The 20,236-nt window shown below is 37.8% G+C and overlaps 1 protein-coding gene across 2 annotated transcripts in view; it reads right to left on the reverse strand.

Moving 5' to 3' along the window:
- Positions 1-208: 208 nt before the first annotated feature.
- LOC139727260 (protein LZIC-like) overlaps positions 209-20,236 on the reverse strand; it is a 39,073-nt gene continuing 19,045 nt past the window's right edge. For both annotated transcript variants that reach the window (XM_071638216.1, XM_071638217.1), the window contains exons 4-7: positions 19,083-19,181; positions 12,736-12,831; positions 11,112-11,193; positions 209-443 (exon numbers count right to left, since the gene is read on the reverse strand). In XM_071638216.1, coding sequence (XP_071494317.1) covers positions 388-443; positions 11,112-11,193; positions 12,736-12,831; positions 19,083-19,181 — 333 coding nt within the window. In that variant the 3' untranslated portion in view covers positions 209-387. The remainder of the gene's footprint in view (positions 444-11,111; positions 11,194-12,735; positions 12,832-19,082; positions 19,182-20,236) is intronic.

The raw sequence follows: 20,236 nt of genomic DNA on the forward strand, positions 1-20,236 counted from the left end.
AAATCCAACATACTCTTCTTACTACTTCTCAATTGCAGCGAGTTTTACTGTATCCTTTGGACAGATTTCTATACACTTTCCCAAAAAGACAAGAGAGAGAGAGAACAAAAAAGAACAATCCACAATCCAGTAACTCCAAATCACCTCAGATCCACTGTGTAACAAAGGGACTGTACACTGTCATTCACACGGTGCAATTAGAATTTGACGCGCATCAATGCTACCCTGAACCCCACGTCGATCTCCAACTTTCATTGCAGTATGATCCAGTGACAGACACCCTTGAGTGTTCAGAGTTTATGTGCAATATAGCGACTGATCACAACGTGTCGCATGCAACACCACTCAACTGCCAATGACATTAATTGTTGCAGGTACAGCGCAATTTCATTTAGCTGCTTCTTGAACCTGTGATCCAGCAACCTTTAGTACTTTGTCACCGCCTGCAAATAAGAAAAAAACAACAACAACAAACAAGCATAGTTTGGGGGTTATTCATAGTTCATCAATGCATAAATCTGTACAAGTCTATACACTTGGAAACAAATCTCACAGTTATACCACGTATGACTGTTAATGCAAAACGTTTTGCCTAGTTACAAAGAAATCACCGAGCAGTTGGAGTCATACTGAATATGCCAGACACCTTACTACCAAGCACTGACAGGAGGCTTCTTGGCTTCTTTCTTTCAAGTCTCGCGCAAATTTTGACACCAAATTGTCAATGTCCACGCAAACCGTTATGAAGTAATGCCAATTCTTTTTTATAAAAGTATGTCACCCCAAAACATGCACAATTAGGTAATTTTGCGTACATTTCCTGTGAAAAACAGTGCTCTGTTCTGAAACTCATAAAAACCTCACTATTTTTTACCATTCATCACTCATTAATTATGGTAGATAAATGGTTCATGACAATTCCCATTGAAAACAAAAACAAGGAAAAACATAAGAAATTCTAACAACAATAAACTACATAAGAATTTAAATAACATTAGATAGTTTATATGATATACATTTGTTGAATATGTTAAAACGGATATATATACATACCAAAAAATAGAAGTAGCTGTCAATGCTTTTGATTAGTGTTTAACAGGATGAAATAAGATGTTGTGCTTAATTTGCATACACTGTAATTAATTCATTAAAATTAGAAACTGATAATTTCAAAATTTTTTAGACACAATCGAGTAAATTACGGTGTGGGTGTCACACATGTCAAATTTTGTCGCGATCACACCACTGATGGCTGAGATCTCGGGGGGGGGGGGGGGGGGGGGGGGATCATGTTTGCGAAAGGCAGTGCCCATACTGAAGAATGAATTGCCTCCTCAACGAATAGGAATTCAGCATTCCTAGACCTTCAAATAAACACTGAAAACAGATTCGTTCAATTCTCGCTATCGCCAATGACGTAAAAAGTACCCGGACTGGACGCCAGCCACCGGCACTCATCATAAGATTCGCACGCATGACGGATAGAGACCGGCTCTTGAACGCCTACGAGCATCGCCCCCGCCAACGCCGTGACCAAGGCCAGCAACCCCCTCCTCCTGGAAGTGACGCGTCTCCAGCCCCGAATCCCTTCAGTCGAGTCTCCATCCGTACTGATCTTCCCCCGAAGATGAAGCGCGAGAGAGGGAGACTGGCAGCAATGGCATACAACATCAGGAAAAACAATGACCTATCGACCAGGATAAAGGTAGCTGGAACCAAAGTCATCCTCCAAACCAGGAAAAGTGCACGAAATGGAGGGAACGCCGACCGTTGGACTGACTGGAAGGAATAACATGTAAGATTAGTATTATTCGGATTTGTTTTACTCTTTAATATGAATTGATGATATTTCCGCTCCATTCACATTTTTCCTATCTCATGTTGAAATTGATAATTACTTCAAACAGTACAATAAGTGCTACATGTATCTGTATGCTTGTTGCTTTTGGTTTCCCGCCGAAGTAGTTGGTGATTTTGAATGTTTGTTTCAATGACCCATTCTTTCACTTCTAATCAGTTGCCATGTGGCTTACCCTTAAATTACCCCTAAATTATATACCAATTACCCTTAAATTACATAGCAAGGTACAATGAAAAGCCACCTTTTGTTTACACTGAATCATCTCGTATTAGCATTAAATGCTATTGCTGTCAGTTACAAAATCGACTGTATTAAGAATTCAATAAATTGTTGTTCAAAGTTTCACTCCAAAACTGTCACTAAAGTCACTGATGTGATACGTAGCATGTCCGTCACACTCCTCCAATTTCGTATTTTGTCTGAAATCCTTATGCTCAGAGTTATAATTACCCCATGCAAACAAATACCGAGTAGTGTATGTTTGCTTTTTTTAAATCTGAAGTATTCAAAAAAAAAAAAAAAACCCCTGAATTTTGCTCTAATGACCCATTATCATTTTATACTCATTTCGAATCAACTGCCAACTGGCTTCTTACCCAACGTGTTTAGCAAATGATTAAATAGAAATGTATGTACTGTTTATCAACTGTCCTTGAAAGGTTCAATTTCATGCTAGTTGAATTTCGGGCTAGTATGATTACTCCTGTTGTGAATTTTCCCCCAAAACGGAAACTAAAGTCATGTATTTGATGTACAGCATTTCTTTTTCTTGTCCCAAATTGCTTACAGAGTGCATAGAACTCGTCCATTATTATTATACACTCTTCACCGATATCCACCTGTGTGTATTCCTTAGTCTAGATCGTTTCGTTTGCCCTATTACTCATAATGTGTTAAACATACTCTTGTCAAGACGTTATGGAATCCAAATAACACTCATTCTTTGTACAGCTTTTCAGGGTCTGTACCCTTCCATTGAAGGTCAAGGTGTTTTTTTGAAACCCATTCCACTCCCCCACGGGTATTCACACACTATAAGACTCGTCTATTTTATGGATGTATATGTGTACCCCCAATTTGATTCAACTTTTAATTTTCCAAATACTCATAATGTTTTCAGTTGTATTTGTTTCCACAATGCCATTAATTTTTTTTATCATATAGTACTTATTTCAACCCAAACTAGAATAAGACCAGAGGGTCATTACGTGTACGCTCTCTTTGTTCATCCCTTACACCCCCACATTATATGAGGGCAGTCATCTCAACCACTTACCTTATAGCCAGATCAACGAACTTCAATCTCCATTTTGATCCATCGTGTATACCCCTCCCTGTTATGTAACATTGTGCTTTGCGTATGAATTGTTTTCACATTTTTTCTACTTGTTGTGTAACATGACGCGTGAACTGTTTTCATGCACATTTTTTCCCTTCCTTTGCTAGACAAAGCCCGGTAAAACTTGGCCGAGAAGGTCGTTTGTCTGCTCTGGTTGTTCGCAAGTTCACTTACCCTCTCTTTTAAAAGCTGAATTGTATGAGTGTTTAAACAGCCTTGGCGTTTTACATGCTGATTTTTCATCACATGCCTAAGAAATATTTGTCTATCCCACCTCCGCCCTTTTCCCCCTCCTCATCAAACACTTTTATTCTTCTTCTCTCCCTTTTTTTTTATATACGTGAGTGCTTAGAAGTCCACTGTTTTTCCACACCTTGCCAAACAATATAAGTTACACATACAATCAGTGCGTTTAACTCCGGGACGATTGAATCGGGAGCGGAGGTGCAGGATATACAGTACATCCTTTTCCGAACAATAGGCCGGTTTATTCATGCATCCAAAGGTATTTGACGCTTCCCCTGAGACTTTCGAATGATCTGTTGTTGTTTTTGTTCCGTGTCACCTTTTGTAAGTATTATATTCAGCTCGCATACAGCTGTTGCCCTGTCTGCCCCTGCGAGGGTTATCAGTATAGTACGGACATGTTCACTCATTTCAGCAGTTGTCCGACATGCGTTATGTCAGCAAATTAACTTAAATCTGTTTCATTCGTGCACTGGTATTCACACGTTGCAAGACTTTGCTATTAATATTCTATGTACATTGGATTATAATGTACCCCAATTTGGATTCAACTTGTCGTCATCCCAATACTTACAATGTTTTCAGAGGTATTCGTTTTCAAAATGCCCATGGATTTTTTAATCATGTGTATAACCCAGTTTCAACCAGAGCTATGATAAAACCAGAGGGTCATTATGTGTATCCTCTTTTTACTCATTCCGTACACCCCCCCCCCCCCCACCAATTGAGGGCAGTCACCTCAGCCACTTACCTTTATAACCAGATCAACTAAGTTCAATCTTCATTTTGATCCGTCCTGTATACCCCTCCCTGTTATGTAACATTGCGCTCTGCGCATGAACTGTATTCACATTTTTCTACTTGTTATATAACATGACGCGTGAACTGTTTTCACGTTTTTTCTATTCTTTTGTAAGACATTGCCTTGTAAAACTTGGCCGAGAATGTCGTTTGTCTGTTCTGGTTGTTCGCAAGTTCATTTTCCCTGTCTTTTAAGAGCTGAATTGTATGTGTGTTTAAACAGTCTCAGCGTTTCACATGTTGACTGAACAACTCATGCCTATGAAATAATTGTCTGTCCCACCTCCGCCCTCTTCACGCTCCTCATCAAACACTTTGGTTTTTGTTTGTTTGATTGTTTTTTGCTCTTGTTTTTTTGCTCTTTTTTCATAAGTGAGCGCCTAGTATTCGATTGTTTTTCCCCACTTTGTCAAATAATACAAGTTATATATGCAATCGGTACGTTTAACCCCAGGACGGTTGAATCGGGAGCGGAGGTGGGACATACAGTACATCTTTTTCCGAACAATAGACCGGTTTATTTATTTATGCATCCAGTAATGTACGAATAACGCTTTTCCTGAGACTATGGAATGATCTGTTGTTGTTGTTTCTCATCACCTTTTGTAAGTCTGGCATTCAGTTCGCATACAGCTGTTACCCCGTCTGCCCCTGCGAGGGTTATCATTATTATCATTATAGCACGTTCATGTTTACTCATTTCAGCAGTATTGTCCGACATGCGTAATGTCAGCAAATTAACGTGAACCTGTTCCACTCACGTATTGGTATTCACATAATATAAGACACATTTAATGATATATAGGTACATGTGTATCCCAATTTGAATTCAACTTGTCGTTATACTCATAATGTTTTCAGTGGTATTCTTTTTCACAATGTCCAATGTCCAATCGAGGGCAGTCACCTCAGCTACTTACCAGTACTTCAGATTAGCTACAATTTCAATCTACATTCTGATCCGACCAGTCCTGTATACCCCCGTGTATATCCCTGTGTATATTATACTCCTCCTTGTTTTGTGACAGTGCACGTGGACTGTTTTCACATTTTTTTTTCCTCATTTTTCTGCCTGTCATGTAACATGACGCATTTGTTTTCTCTCTTATTCTGTAAGTCAATGCCGGGTGTAACTTGACGGTCGTTAGCCTGCCTTGGTTGCACGAAAATTCAACCACCCAGTAAAAACTGAATTGTATGTGCTTAAACAGCCTTAGCATTTTTCTTGCTGATTTTTTCAACACATGCCTATGAAATACTTGTCTGTCCCACCTTCGCCTTCTTCACCCTCCTCATCAAAACACTCTGTTTGTTTGATTATTTTTTGCTCCTTTTACACGCGAGTGCGTTTAATTCCACTATTTTTCCCATCTTGTCAATCATTACAAATTAAACTGTAGTTTTTGTACACATGCAATCAGTGCGTTGAACACCGGGAGGGGGTGGAATCGGGAGCGAGGGTGAGATATACAGAATGAATTTACAGATGTTTTTTTTTTTCATCCTACAAATCAATAATTTTTTTAGACAATATTCATAACTATTTCCTACAAACAGCAAATCTGTTCAAATTCGGGAGCTATTTCTATGTCCGTTTACATGCTTTGTACTGGTCCAGTCAAAGTTCTCCTACAGACTTTGACTGATTGTGTGTACGCTTTCTACCTATATTGTTTATGTAATTTATGTTCTTTTCCTATGCTGTTTATGTAATTTATGTTCTTTTCCTATGCTGTTTATGTATTTTATGTTTTTGTATATGTTGCCAGAAATCTATCTCCATGTGAATTTGCCTACTCGCTGTACTATCCGTGAACCCGGGGCTGTTAGTGCTTCCCTTGTGCCATTATATTTCATTCCTTTACAAACTCATCAGTTGACATGCCTTCATATACTTTATGACTCTCCTTATGGCTAATCGACTCAATGCAGCATTTGATTCCCTTGATGATGATGAACTCTTTGATTTGTTTAGACGCTTCCCTTCGGAATTAAGTCGTACTCAGTTACATTCGTCTGCTTTTTTTGATAATTTTATTGCCAACAATGTTAACGCATCTTCAAAAGATTTATATAATGCTTTTGATTTTGAACATGACTTAACTCCAACTCCTTCTAAGTATGTCACTGTTGATCAATTCAAAGATTTTACAAAGAGTTTTTCACAATGCACTTTTTCTATGTTACATCTGAATATAAGGAGTATTAATAAACATTTTGATGAATTACAGATATTATTAGATAACCAAAATAAACATCAAATTTCAGTGATAGGCTTATCTGAAACATGGTTATCATCTGATGATAATTTGCCGTATGCATTAAATGGTTATGATTTTATTGTTAATAACAGAGGGAACAGGACGGGTGGTGGAGTTGCGTTATATTTATCTCAAAAATTTGAATATGGTGTTTGTGATGAATTCAATATCATGAATGATACTTTAGAGTCCCTGTTTGTGGAAATAATCATTCCGCAAAGTAAAAATATTATGATTGGTATTGTTTATAGACCCCCAAGTTCAAGTCCTAAAGATTTTTTGGATTGTATATCAAACTTATTAAAAAAGCCCCATTTTATTAATAAAAATATTTTCATAATGGGTGATTTTAACATTGATTTGGTTAAGAATGATGATAATACATCTCAAGAATTTCTTGAAATGTTTTTGTCAGCTTCTTTTTTGCCATTAATTTCGAAGCCAACTCGTGTTACAAATCATTCCGCCACCCTCCTTGATAATATTTTTACTAATTCCGTGCAGATTTTAAATTCTTCCATAATTTTATCTGATATTACTGATCATTTCCCCATTATAGCATGTTTTGACCTTAAACATTGTGTTGATAAGTTTCATTCTTTTTCATCCAGACGTAGAGCTACACCAGAAAATTTGGCTAGTCTTGGTGCTAACCTAGACAGGGCTGATTGGTCTAGTGTTTATGATAATGATGATATAAATGTATCGTTTGAGAATTTTTCAGGGATAATTAATAGACATTTAGATGAATATATTCCCAGATTAAAAGAAAAGTCAGTTAATTATAAAACGTCCCCCAAATTACCATGGATTACAAAATCTCTTCTTCGTTCAATAAATAGGAAAAATAGGTTATATTATAAATTCAAAATGAAAAAAACTGAGAAGTTAAAATATAAATACACTTCGTATAAAAATATTTTAACGAAGATTATACGGTTGGAAAAGAGAAAATATTATATGATTCAGTTAGAAAAATATAAACATGATATGAAAAATACATGGAAGGTGTTGAAGCAGGCTATGAATGTATCAAAAAAGAAATCAGAAATTATAAAAATAAGACATGATAATAAAGTTTTTGAAGATCCTAATGATATAGTCAATATTTTTAACTCTTATTTTTCAATGATTGGAGAGACTTTGGCAGAAAAAATACCGCAGTCAAATATACATTTTTCTGAATTTTTAGGTCAATCCAATTCCAGTTCTATTTTTTTTGTTCCAACAACAAAATATGAAATAATAGATATTGTTACCGCAATGAATAACAAGCGAAGTGCCGGTTATGACGACATCAGTAATTTTATTTTAAAGGGGATTATATCTTCAATTGCTGACCCACTTTCATATATTTTCAATAAATCCTTATCAAGTGGTGTTTTTCCTGATTTTATGAAAATAGCCAAGGTTTTCCCTTTATTTAAAAAAGGAGATGATTCTGATATATGTAATTATAGACCTATTTCTTTGCTTTCATCTTTATCTAAAATATTGGAAAAATTGATATTTACGAGAACAATTAATTTTTTGAATTTGCATAATGTTTTTACAAATTCTCAATTTGGGTTCCGTCAGAAACATAGCACCATTCATGCTCTTTTAAAGTTTATTGACCACGCTGCGCACACTATTGATAATCATTCTCATCTTATTGGTATCTTCCTGGACTTCTCCAAGGCCTTCGATACAATTAATCATGAAATATTACTTTATAAACTGTTTCATTATGGAATACGCGGGAAGGCCTTGGAGTGGTTCAGGAGTTACCTACAAAACCGAAAACAATATGTATCTCTGAACGAGTACAGCTCGAGTTTAGAATTCATTAAATGTGGCGTCCCACAGGGTAGTTTATTAGGACCTTTACTTTTTATCATTTATATTAATGATTTTTGTAGATCATCTGACATACTCTCATTTATACTTTTTGCTGACGATTCAAATATTTTCTTTTCTCACCAAAATCCAGATACTCTTGTACGCATAGTTAATTCCGAATTGAAAAAAGTAACTCAGTGGATAAGAGCTAATAAATTATCTCTTAATCTTCAGAAAACTAAGTATATGTTTTTTAGTAATTCTTTAGAAGATTTAGACACAGGTATTGTTCTTGATAACACTTTGTTAGAACGAGTTCCTCATATAAAATTCCTTGGTATCACAGTGGATGATAAACTTTCGTGGAGGCCGCATATTACTAATATTAGTACAATAATTTCACGCAATATTGGTATTATTAATAGACTCAAGTTTCATATTCCATTGTCCTCTTTGTTGACGTTGTATTTTTCTCTAATTTTACCTTATCTTAATTACGGACTCCTAGCGTGGGGTAGTGCCCATCAAAACTTACTAGATAAATTACTTTTGTTACAAAAAAAGGTTATTCGTATTATTTGTGGCGTCTCGCCACGTTCCCATACAGAGCCATTATTTATTAAACATGAGATTTTGAAAATTAAAGATTTGTATTTTTTTCAACTTGGTCAGTTTATGTTTAACTACAATGTAAATGCACTTCCCAGTATTTTCAATTCAATGTTCCCACGGAACCAGTCTTTTCATGATTATCCCACTAGACAATCTAATGAGTTTCATTTACCCCTCCTGAGAACTTTATTGGCTCAGAATACATTTATATACACTGGTCCTAGATTTTGGAACTCACTGAGCTGTGAAATAAAAAATTCCCCATCTTTGTATTCTTTTAAGCGCAAGTTGAAACTTTTTTTATTAAATCCTCCCTGACATGTTTTTTTTTCATTAACAGCTATAGTTTTTGTTAACCTCAGAGTTCATCATCCACCCACCAATCATTCAAACACTGAATTTATTATTACGTAAAGAAGTAGCCATTACAATCCTTGCTCAGCTGCATGCAGCACCAACTCTATGAAGCACATTCTCTACCATCCTCTGTTCCATTTCCCTTATTCAGCGTGTAGGTATTCTCTCATTCTCTCTTTTCTTCTTTCTTTCCTTCCATATTTTTCATCTATTCTGGCAAGTTGTGTCATGTTGTTGCGTTTCTTCTGTTTTGTCCCGTCCTGTCGTATATTATATTTGTCACAAGTGTTTGTAAATAAGTAATTTATAGGTTTTATGAGTGGTTCACAATCTACAAGCTTTGCTTTTTAGTGGACCTCTCTATTCTTTCTTCCTTTTTTTTCAACTGAAGCATGACTTTGTATTATTTTTTTTTTTGCCAGTATGCGCTCCTATGTTTATTGATACCATTTATTAATTAAGACAAATGTTCTTTGTTTATGATGTAAAACCTGATTTATCTTGTGTTATGTTTTTGTTGAAAAAGAAAAAAGAAGAGGAATGAAAATAAATGAATTGAATTGAATTGAATTGAATTGAAAAAGTCACTTCCGTTCGTACGCGCGTGATACGTGACTAATGGTATTTACACACACAACTGACTGTATTCTACGTGTACTTCCGGTTTTCTCGACTTGAATTACAGCTTTAATATGATTTGAAATTTCTCCATTCTTAAGAAATTGCTGTTAATACGACTATTGGTTGTTGCTGCGAAGCTGCCATGTGTTGTTCGCACGATAATAAATGAAAAAAATCTGCAGAAATAGGACCCTTACTGGCATGCGAGACGTGACGTGGCCGCGTGGGTGAAGTTTGCGGGTGACTCCACAGTGCAGTACGTGTACGCGCGACTTACTAGTAGTGGTAGTAGCACTAGGCAGTACAGTAGGCCTACGTACATTGTACGTACTTACTTGGAAGAAGTTGCTTCGGAGACAGGATAAGTTCGAGAACACTGTTCGTTCCCGATTGTATTCGCGACATTTCGACAGAGAACAAATAAAAAAAAAGATGGGCATTCCATGACGATATACTGTATATCCAGGTGGGTGAATATTTTCCAGCATATTTTCAGCGTATGCAGAGATGACTGATCTGTGATGCGTGCACATCGATCGCATGATCAAGCAGTAACAGTACGCCGTACCGGTATGTGTTAGCTTATGCGCCTGCGTGCAGTGGTGCATGCTAATGCGATGCAAGGCCGGCCGCCGGCGGCGGGGACTACAGTGTACGAGTATGACAGGCCTGGCCACTCGCTGGCTCGGGCGGTATACGTACACAGCGGCCTACTGTACTAGTATCCGTGGTCGGCGCTGCGCTATAGGTAAGGTACACGTACGCGCACGCTAGCGTTGTGCAAATTATGACCCGCGCCGGAAGTGCCCTTGCTACCAAGTGCACTAAATCTTGAAGGAAAAGCCACATCCGGGTACTTTTTACGTCATTGGCGATAGCGAGAATTAGATAGAGCTCTTACAGTGGTGTAAAATACATCTGTAAAGTTTCTCAGCCTTATGAATTTGTTCATTGCTATCCTATTGTAAACACACTGTAAGTTTTTGTGCATATGCAACTTTAGGGAATTTGCGACGCATCCATGATTCGCGTAAGTAAAATTCATGTGAAAATTTTGTTTTGTTTTTCTACACAATGCACTAAAGCACTGAATGTCAGTGGCAATTCACAAAAGTTTCATGTCAAAATGTTTCTGGTTTTACAGTTTAATCATAATCTTGTCATCCCCTCACCCCCTTACAGCTGTACTCACCTATATCTCCCGTCACTTTCTCAAATTCACTGAGAGCCTGGTTGGAGTTACTGGCCAGGGCTGCCGCTTCTGATGGTGAGAGCTACAAATGAAATGAGCAAGGGGAGAGACACTGAGAGGATAGAGTTTCATATGTTTTATGAATTACAAAATAAAAAGTATGGTAGTACATGGCTTTGGTGTCAACTATCCACATCAAATACAGAAACTTTCTGTACAAATACTGCCAGATTTACTCAACTTCTGTTGCTTGAAATAAGCAGCATTACTTCAACTAACTTTATAAGGGATCGTATAGTTTTGGTTGAGACCTAATTTCAGCTTTCTAACATTTTTGGGTGAGACAATGAGAAACCTCATATGTGACCGTGCACCTCAAAACGAACATAAAGTTGCACACACTGATTTTGCGTGAGGACTGAAAATAAGTGAAGTGGGTCAACCTAGCAGAACTTGACTTTTTCATATTTTCTGAAAGAGAGGGTCTTCTTTTACATTATGCTAAAATTTGGTATCATAAAACGGGCAGGAAAGTGTGTTTTTTAGCAGTTTATCTCGAACATTTTTGGTAGAATAGTGTGATTAGATGTGTCTTTAGAATCCCTTTTTCATTTCTGAAAAACCTTGTCCACACTCTTCACTTTCAACTCTAATAACTTTTGAAAGGATAGTGCTACTGCTTTGAAAGTTGGCATTAATTATGGACAGAATGTGTTAATGAGGCATGCTTAATATCAGTTTAATCTGATAATCCCTTTATTGTTGTTACTCTGGTGGTTTACTTCCTCTTTTTTGTCCCATTCATTGCACAGCCAGCACGGTTTGGTAAAGATTAAGCTCTTGAATAGACACTGTACTTCAGAGCCTCTTTTCTCAGTTCACACTTTTCCTGAGTTTTGGCTTTCTTTCCAATATTTAGATAGGTTAGGAGTGTCCATTTGATTTGAGTTATACATCATTTTAAAGCTTAAAGTCTGCTCTTTCAGAATATGGTCTTAACTAAAAATTCATGTCTGGCGACTTTTTGGTTTTTTTTTTTGAGGTGCAGGGTCACATATGAAATATGAAAGAGCATGTAATTCCATGATGAATTCAACGTTTATTTGATGAAAATTGGTTTTTAAATGGCTGAGATATCCAAAACAGAGCAATTCTAATGAGTGTGGGACCCACACTTTATTATGATCGCTTTGGTATTTTGATACTTTGTTTTTGGATATTTCAGTCACTCCAAACCTGATTTTCATCAAATAAACTTTGAATTCCTCTGAAAATGGTACCCTCTGTACTATTTCATAAGTGTTTTCTTGGTATCTCGCAAAGAGTTAAATGTCCAATTCTCATCTCCACCAATACTGTACCATCCCTTTAACTGAATTTAACTGAATGTTAAAGATCACCTCAAGACAAAGTGACTTTAATACTATGTTCCCTAATTTCTTGAGGGCTGTGAGAATTTCAACCATCTGTTGATTGTAAAGTGACTCGGAGAGTTTCCCTACAGAAATTTCCTGTACAAATACGATTAGATTTACTCAGCTTCTGTTGCTTAAAATAAGCAGCGTTCTTCTTTCAACCAACTTAAAGCAAATGTCAAAGAATATTTCAGGACAGAGTTACTTACCGTGTCCCCTAATTTTTTTAGGGCAGTGAGAATTTCAACCATCTGCTGCTTGTAAAGTGACTCCGAGAGTTTCCCCACTTTGTGATCTCTCTGAATCTGAACATAACCAGGAGTAAAATAGGAGGAGAGAGAGAGTGAGTGAAGTACATGTAAGTATGCAACATAATACGTTCATGATGGTTATATCTTTGGTCAGTTCTTAAAGTGAACAAATATTTGTTTGAAGATTACAATGTATTATTAAACTAGAAATGTCGCTATGGCGACTGGTATGCCTCCGCCATAATGCATGATTCTCCTAATAGGTCTATAGCACATGTGGACAATGTGTGATAACATTTTCACAAAATTGGCAAAATATTAAAATGACATGTTTGTCACAAATGTATTGAATGTTTACCTTCCTTGACCTATGTTTAATTGGATGAATAGGAGAGCATGTATTTGGGGATTTAAGAACTTTAACTTGACTTTGACCATTTCATAAGTTTATGCACTGAGTAATTTTCAAGGTATGGAGAAAAAGCGCAATTTCTGTATTGAACAGTAAATTGTTATCATTTTCATCTGGCCTTTGATTCATAAGAGAAGCACTGTCAGGCAGAACATGCATAAATTCAGCATGTACTAAGTTTCAAGATAACTTGAGCCACTTCCGAGATATGGAGAAAAAAGTAAGTTCAGCACTTTCACTTGATCTTTGACCTTTTGACCTTTGACCTTCTTGGCAAAAAAAAAAAAAAATCCCAGAGAATCTCTATTGGGTTAGACATGATACATCAAGTTTTAAAAAAAAAATATCCTGCTGGCATTGCATAAATATAAGGAAAATAGTAAGATTTTGAAGTATTGCCCTTGACCTTTGACCCCTGACCTTTGACCCCATGAACCCTAAGTTCCCTAGATAACCACTGTCAGTCAGTAGATGCATATACACTATGTTCCATGAATATACCTTGAACAATTTCCAAGATACAGAGAAAAAAGTGAAATTTTAACATTTTACTTGACCTTTTGACCCCTGACCTTTTGACCTCATGACCCCAAACTTTCACCAGAGAATCTTATTTGGGTAGTACATGTATACACTAAGTTTCAAGAAAATATCTTCAGGCATTGCATAGATATGGGGGAAATAGTAAAATTTTAAGCATTTGACCTTGACCTTTTGACCTTTGACCTTGAGCATGTGCACCCAAAAGTTGATAGGCACAACTTCACCCCCTAATACACATACATGCCAAGTTTCATTAGGATACCTCATAAGGTTTTGGTAGTTACCCTGTCCACAAAATTCATTACGGATGGACGGAAGGACGGACGGACGGAAGGACGGACGGACGGACAGACGGACGGAAGGACGGACGGACGGACGGACAACCCGAAAACATAATGCCTCCGGCACCACTTCGTGGCGGAGGCATAAAAACAAGGCGAAAGGTATGCCTCCTGCAATGCAATATCATCTTAAGTCTTCATCATTCCAGAATATAATCATGGCTTATGCAGCAACTCCGACCCTGAAAAAAAAAAGAACAAAAGAACAAAACACACACCTGTGTGTGGTTATGCAGCAATTTCGACCCTGGAAAAAAAAAACACACCAAAAAACAGGAACAAAACACACACACACACACACACACACACACACACACAAACCAACCAAACAGGACAGAGAGGACAAGGTTTCAGTAGAGATTCCATGGTCTAACTTCAACTACCACTATCCAGATGACAGTACAAAACCATTAGCTATCTCTTAGCAACTTTTTTTTTTTCACCATGCAACATCCAGGTCTACGAAAAAAAAAAAAAAATCAAAGGACGGTAGGATCTTCCAGCTTCCTAAATTGTATTCTTAATGGCCTGAATTTACAAAAGTCCACATAGTTTGAATTAAGTCCATGGACTATTACAATCATGAAATACACATATCTTTCAGCTGTGTATATCAGCATACATTCAATATTGGATGTCTGTTGGCATACATGATCTGTGACATACATTTACAAAGACTAAAAATTTGCATGATCATCGACTAAATTTGCGGTACCTTCTGTGAATTTGGGCCAATGAGCTGTCATGTGCTGAACAAATAAGCCCATTCACACCAACACCCATACAAACTGTAGAATGTACGACCTTGCAGCACAACAGACAATGAGAAAATGGATCACAATCTTAATACAGAAAGAGGACTTTTTCATCCAGTCTCCTATAGACAGAGTATGAACTATCAGTCAATGCATTAAACAATATCTCCTATTCTTGAACAATAAGCCAGTTTGTACTTAGCTCATGGGCACGTTGGTACAAATGACCTTTCTTTTTTCTCAATTGGTTAGGCACTTTAATCGTTTTCAAAGAGATATTATTCGTACCAAGAAGCTTACCAAACATAACAATTCATGGAATTTGTGTTCAAATAAAAATGAACTTGCATAGACCAGGTGACCAGAATGGTCCGTCAATCAGCCATCGGAGAAGCATCCATTTCATTGTTTTGCTTTGAATGCATTAAAAAATTGTTTTATTCATATTGCCAAATACCAGGTTTGCTGTCAGGTGGATGTACTGGCAAGCAACATTTACAAGGATGACATGAATAATCATTAATTATGACAGATGCTTATCTCAATGAATTTAAAAACCAACGAGCCTCTAGGTACAAATGACCTTTTTCTGCTCATGCGCAAAGTGGAACTACGAACTGGCTTTAAATATTCAGGTGTAACATCCCAGGAGAGAGGGTTATGCAAGAAGGTAGTTGAATCAGGATGAGATTTAATTGGCACCTGTTCTGGATTTGGTACGTTCTTGCAGGAGTGGAGCTAAACAAGCATCTAAATAATATCATTTTTCAACTCTTATTCATGAGTGATGACATGCTGTACCTCAGCACGAAACAACAGTTTGCTGATTCTTATATGCAGAGGCAAGGGTATCAATCTCTGTATACCAAAAACACATACTGGTGATCACTAAAAACAAACGCACACACATATTTTGAAGGCAAAAATCATATTTTGTGTTGAAAATTGGAAAACACAGCACATTACATCAATTTCCAGAAAAAAAAAAACACTTTCATTTAAGGACGTTCCTCAGTTGAAATTGTGCGCATCCTAGCTGCGCAGGTGTCAGTGACGTAACAAAGAGCGTAGAAGCGCACGCACGAGTGATGAGCTGAGATAGCTGAGCTGAGCAGCTGCTAGTAGATCGAGCTAGAGTGTGGTATGTGTACGTACGGATACCCGACAGCTCCCCACCGCGGCCGCGCCGGGCAGCCGCGCTGGGCGGCCTCGCTCGGCTCGCGTGCCGACTGTACGCGTTACAATCTGTACATACCACGCAAAGTTCAGCGGTCCGAGTCGCATATACATTGTCATTGTAGCACAACACTGATTGACGGAATCGCGAAGCTTGGAAGTGGAAGAGAGCTGTTTCCATTTTCAATCCATAGATCTGTTTTGTGACATGAAGTTCATTATATCCGGTCATCAACATGGTAAAGTCGAGTGCTAAGGTACCAAGGGCCTATAGGCCCTATTCGGGGTCTAAGGCTCACTAGTCTATTGGACTAGGTGTTAAAACAACAACAACAACAACAACAACAATAACAACAACAACAACAACAAAACGAGCATATGACACACATTTCATCTTTAGGTCTAGCAGCTAAAACAATCTGAGTGTCTCTGTTAAAATCTAAATTAGATCTAAACTTGTCATTACTATAAATAGTAATACAAAATATTAGTTTTTTTTAATTTTTGGTTACAAAATACAAGGTCACGAAAGTGTTATTAAACAAGACTATTCATCACTTTCACCATTCATATATCATTTTTTTATCACCAAATCTGGTGTAACAAAAGGAGAATCAATTTTTTTTTTTCCGGGGGGGGAGGGGGGGGGGGGGCAAGGTACATCTCCATAGCTTACAACACGCACTTTACCAACCACTGCAACAACCAACACATGCAATCTACAATCAACGTCATTGTATTAAGATTTGTTTTTCATTTGGAGGACCGTCAGACTAATGCCAAAACTCCCATTTCCTTATATTTATTCTTCTTCCTCCATTATCACTTTTTGTACATGGTTACAGCAAGTGGGTAAAACAAACAAATAAGCGTGCATATCAATAATATGGAGTTTTCCACGCTTGCATCCACATAATATCATTATGGCTGTGGAAGGGAAATGATAACAAAAACGCACATGGACCTTTCTTTCTGAATATTTGTCACCATATCACTGCAATTGTGACATGTTTTTTTTTGTTTGTTTGTGTGTTTTTTTTTTTAAGAAAATGGGGTTTCGAGTGAACCGCATGAGATTCATGCATCCTAGCAGGGTATATATCCCTGCATTGGTTCCTGACCAGATTTGGGGGTCTTACGATGATTTCTGTCGCAAGGAGGCTCTGCTAGCACTAAAACGAGCTCAGAACCCCCCCCCCCCCCCCCCCATTTTTACAATTCTTCTGCATTAAGTAACCCTTCTTCTACAATTTGATAAAGTTTCGTAAAAATGACATGGGTTTTGAATGTACAGCATGACATTCACGAACCCCACCTATAATCAGGACACCCACGAGAGGTTTATAACCAGATTTTGGGGTCCGGTGAGGTGATTTCTATCATCTGGGGATGCTGCCAGCACAAAAATTAGGACATGAACCCCCACTTTTTATTGTTTTTCTGGAATTAGTAAGCCTTCTTCTATAATTTGGCAAAGTTTCGTTAAAATGACATGGGTTTTGAATGAACAGCTAGCATAAGTTTTATGAACCCACTTGTCAGGGTATCCCTGCATAGGTTCTTGACCAGATTTTTGGGACTTAAGATGATATAAACCTGCATGGGGGCGCTGCTAGCTCAAAAACGAGCACATGAACCCCAACTTTCAATTATTTTTCTGGAATTAGTAAGCCTTCGTCTACAATTTGGTCAAGTTTGGTGAAATTGACATGGGTTTTGAATGAACAGCATAAGCCTAATGAACTCATCTTGTCAGGGCATCCCTGCATAGGTTCCTGACCAGATTTTGGGGACTTACGATGTACATGTCGCATGAGGGCGCTGCTAGCACAAAAACGAGCACATGAACCCCCACTTTTAATTATTTTTCTGGAATAAGTAAGCCTTCTTCTATGATTTGGCCAAGTTTCGTGAAAATGACATGGGTTTGGAATGTACAGCATGAGATTTATGAACCCACCCTGTCAGGGCGTCCATTCGTAGGCTCCTGACCAGATTTTGGGGTCGTACTATAGTATATGTCGCATGGGGGTGCTGCTAGCATAAAAACGAGCACATGAACCCCCACTTTTGATTGTTTTTCTGGTATTAGTGAGCCTTTTTCTACAATTTGGTCAATTTTCATGAATTTGACATGGGTTTTGCATGTACAGTATATAAGTTTTATGAACCCACCCTGTCAGGGCATCCCTGCATAGGTTCCTGACCAGATTTTGGGGACTTACGATGATATAAACCTGCATGGGGGCGCTGCTAGCTCAAAAACGAGCACATGAACCCCAACTTTCAATTATTTTTCTGGAATTAGTAAGCCTTCGTCTACAATTTGGTCAAGTTTGGTGAAATTGACAAGGGTTTTGAATGAACAGCATAAGCCTAATGAACTCATCCTGTCAGGGCATCCCTGCATAGGTTCCTGACCAGATTTTGGGGACTTACGATGTACATGTCGCATGAGGGCGCTGCTAGCACAAAAACGAGCACATGAACCCCCACTTTTGATTGTTTTTCTGGAATAAGTAAGCCTCTGTCTACAATTTGGTAAAGTTTCGTGAAATTTACATGGGTTTTGAATGTACAGCATAAGTTTTATGAACGTTGTCCTTTTGCTCACCCCTAACAGAAAACGTCGATGAGAAGGATATGAGAGATTTCGGTGTTTTCTGCCGCGTGAGGGCGCTGCTTGCTGAAGAATGAGAGTGTAAACCCTAACTTTAAAACCTTTTCCTCATTTTGGGTACCCTTTTCTGCAATTCTTGCAAATTTGGAGAAAATAACGTGGATTTTGAAAGAATTATAGGGATTTACGTTTGTCATTGCAGATTTTGTTGCCAATCATGGTCTTGATCATGTAACGCTATCATTTCAAGAAAATGACATGGATTTCACTTTAACTGAGGAACGTCCTTAAAGAAAAAAAAAGTTTTCTCTCTTGTTATTAAAGAAGAAGAAAACATTGTACATTGTAAAAAGATACCAAACACTAGCTCTAGAGTGGGTAGAAGGAGAAGAAAAAGAAGAAGAAGCAAGAGACACAGAAGAAGGAGGGGGAAAGAGAGGCTCCCAATTGCCACTTACTTCTGCTAGCCTCTGCCTCAGCTGACCGGGTTGTTTCTTTGCAAAGAGCTTGATGACTTCTGGTGTTTTAAAGGCTTCACTGATAGCTGCTTGAATTGCCTGGAATGTGGATATGAACGGAATAAGGTAAGGGGAAACTTTGCCTTCGTGACATTCCACCTGTGGCAAACTATTTCAAACATTTTGAGATTTATGGACAGCTGCAGGCCTTTTGGGTAACACCCTTCCGCTGAGGACCCACTAGGGTACCATAACCACATGCACAACCCAAAAAATGAATAAATAAAATAAAAACATCCCCTCCCCAGCTTATGATTCCTGCCAATTTTTAGTGAAAATCCAGTCATCATATCTCCAAAAGAAGCTGAAAATGTCATTTTTTTTTAGTATTAACTCTTAATGTGCCAGGCCCAAAACCCCTAACGTGCCAGAGGTTTTTACCTACTGCCAGAACGTTTCGAAACTGGACTGACAGTGAAATTTAAAACCGCCATATCTCTGAAACTATTGACTGTTTTGAATTGAGTTCTACACAACATACATTGTATATCAAGAAATGTTTGTTCTTTCATGTCATGCAGTCAGTTTGCCACAATATCTATCTGAACCTGAAATATTGCAGAAATAATTGATACATCAAAAAAAAATTATTAGAAATTTTTGTGTAGTTGGAAAAAAAGAGTCAGTCATGTTTTTTCTTCAATGGAACGCTCCCTTGACTCTGTGAGGAAGTTTTAGAGCAACATCTCCTCTTTCAAATGATAACAAAATTGCCTTCTAGAATTGCATGATTCCAACGATACTAGCAGTTTATTCTGTCTTGGCAATTTCTCTTTCTGCCTCAGTAATTCATTCCCAAATCTGAGTCCTTTAGTCCCAGATCCTGTATTTGAAACTAATTTGTAATTGTCCCGGGCCCTGGAATAGTGTCTTTTGTCCACCTGAGAAGGAAGAACCTGCTAATCCTCCTTTTGTCTAAGCGGACTGCGGGCGGGCGTACTCTATTGAAATCGGCAGGCCTTTGTCCACGCGCAATTCCTATGCTAGCATAGGGACGATTAGTGACGTTCACCAAAACAAAAGGATGAAAGACTTGACTGACGAATGAAAGCTGACCCTCTTTGAGGGACAAAATGAAAGCAGCTTCCCGCAGG

This window comes from Diadema antillarum, unplaced genomic scaffold (genome assembly GCF_040938485.1).
Source record: "Diadema antillarum isolate AM-2024a unplaced genomic scaffold, OU_Dant_1.0 seq00000124_RagTag, whole genome shotgun sequence".
Taxonomy (NCBI): domain Eukaryota; kingdom Metazoa; phylum Echinodermata; class Echinoidea; order Diadematoida; family Diadematidae; genus Diadema; species Diadema antillarum.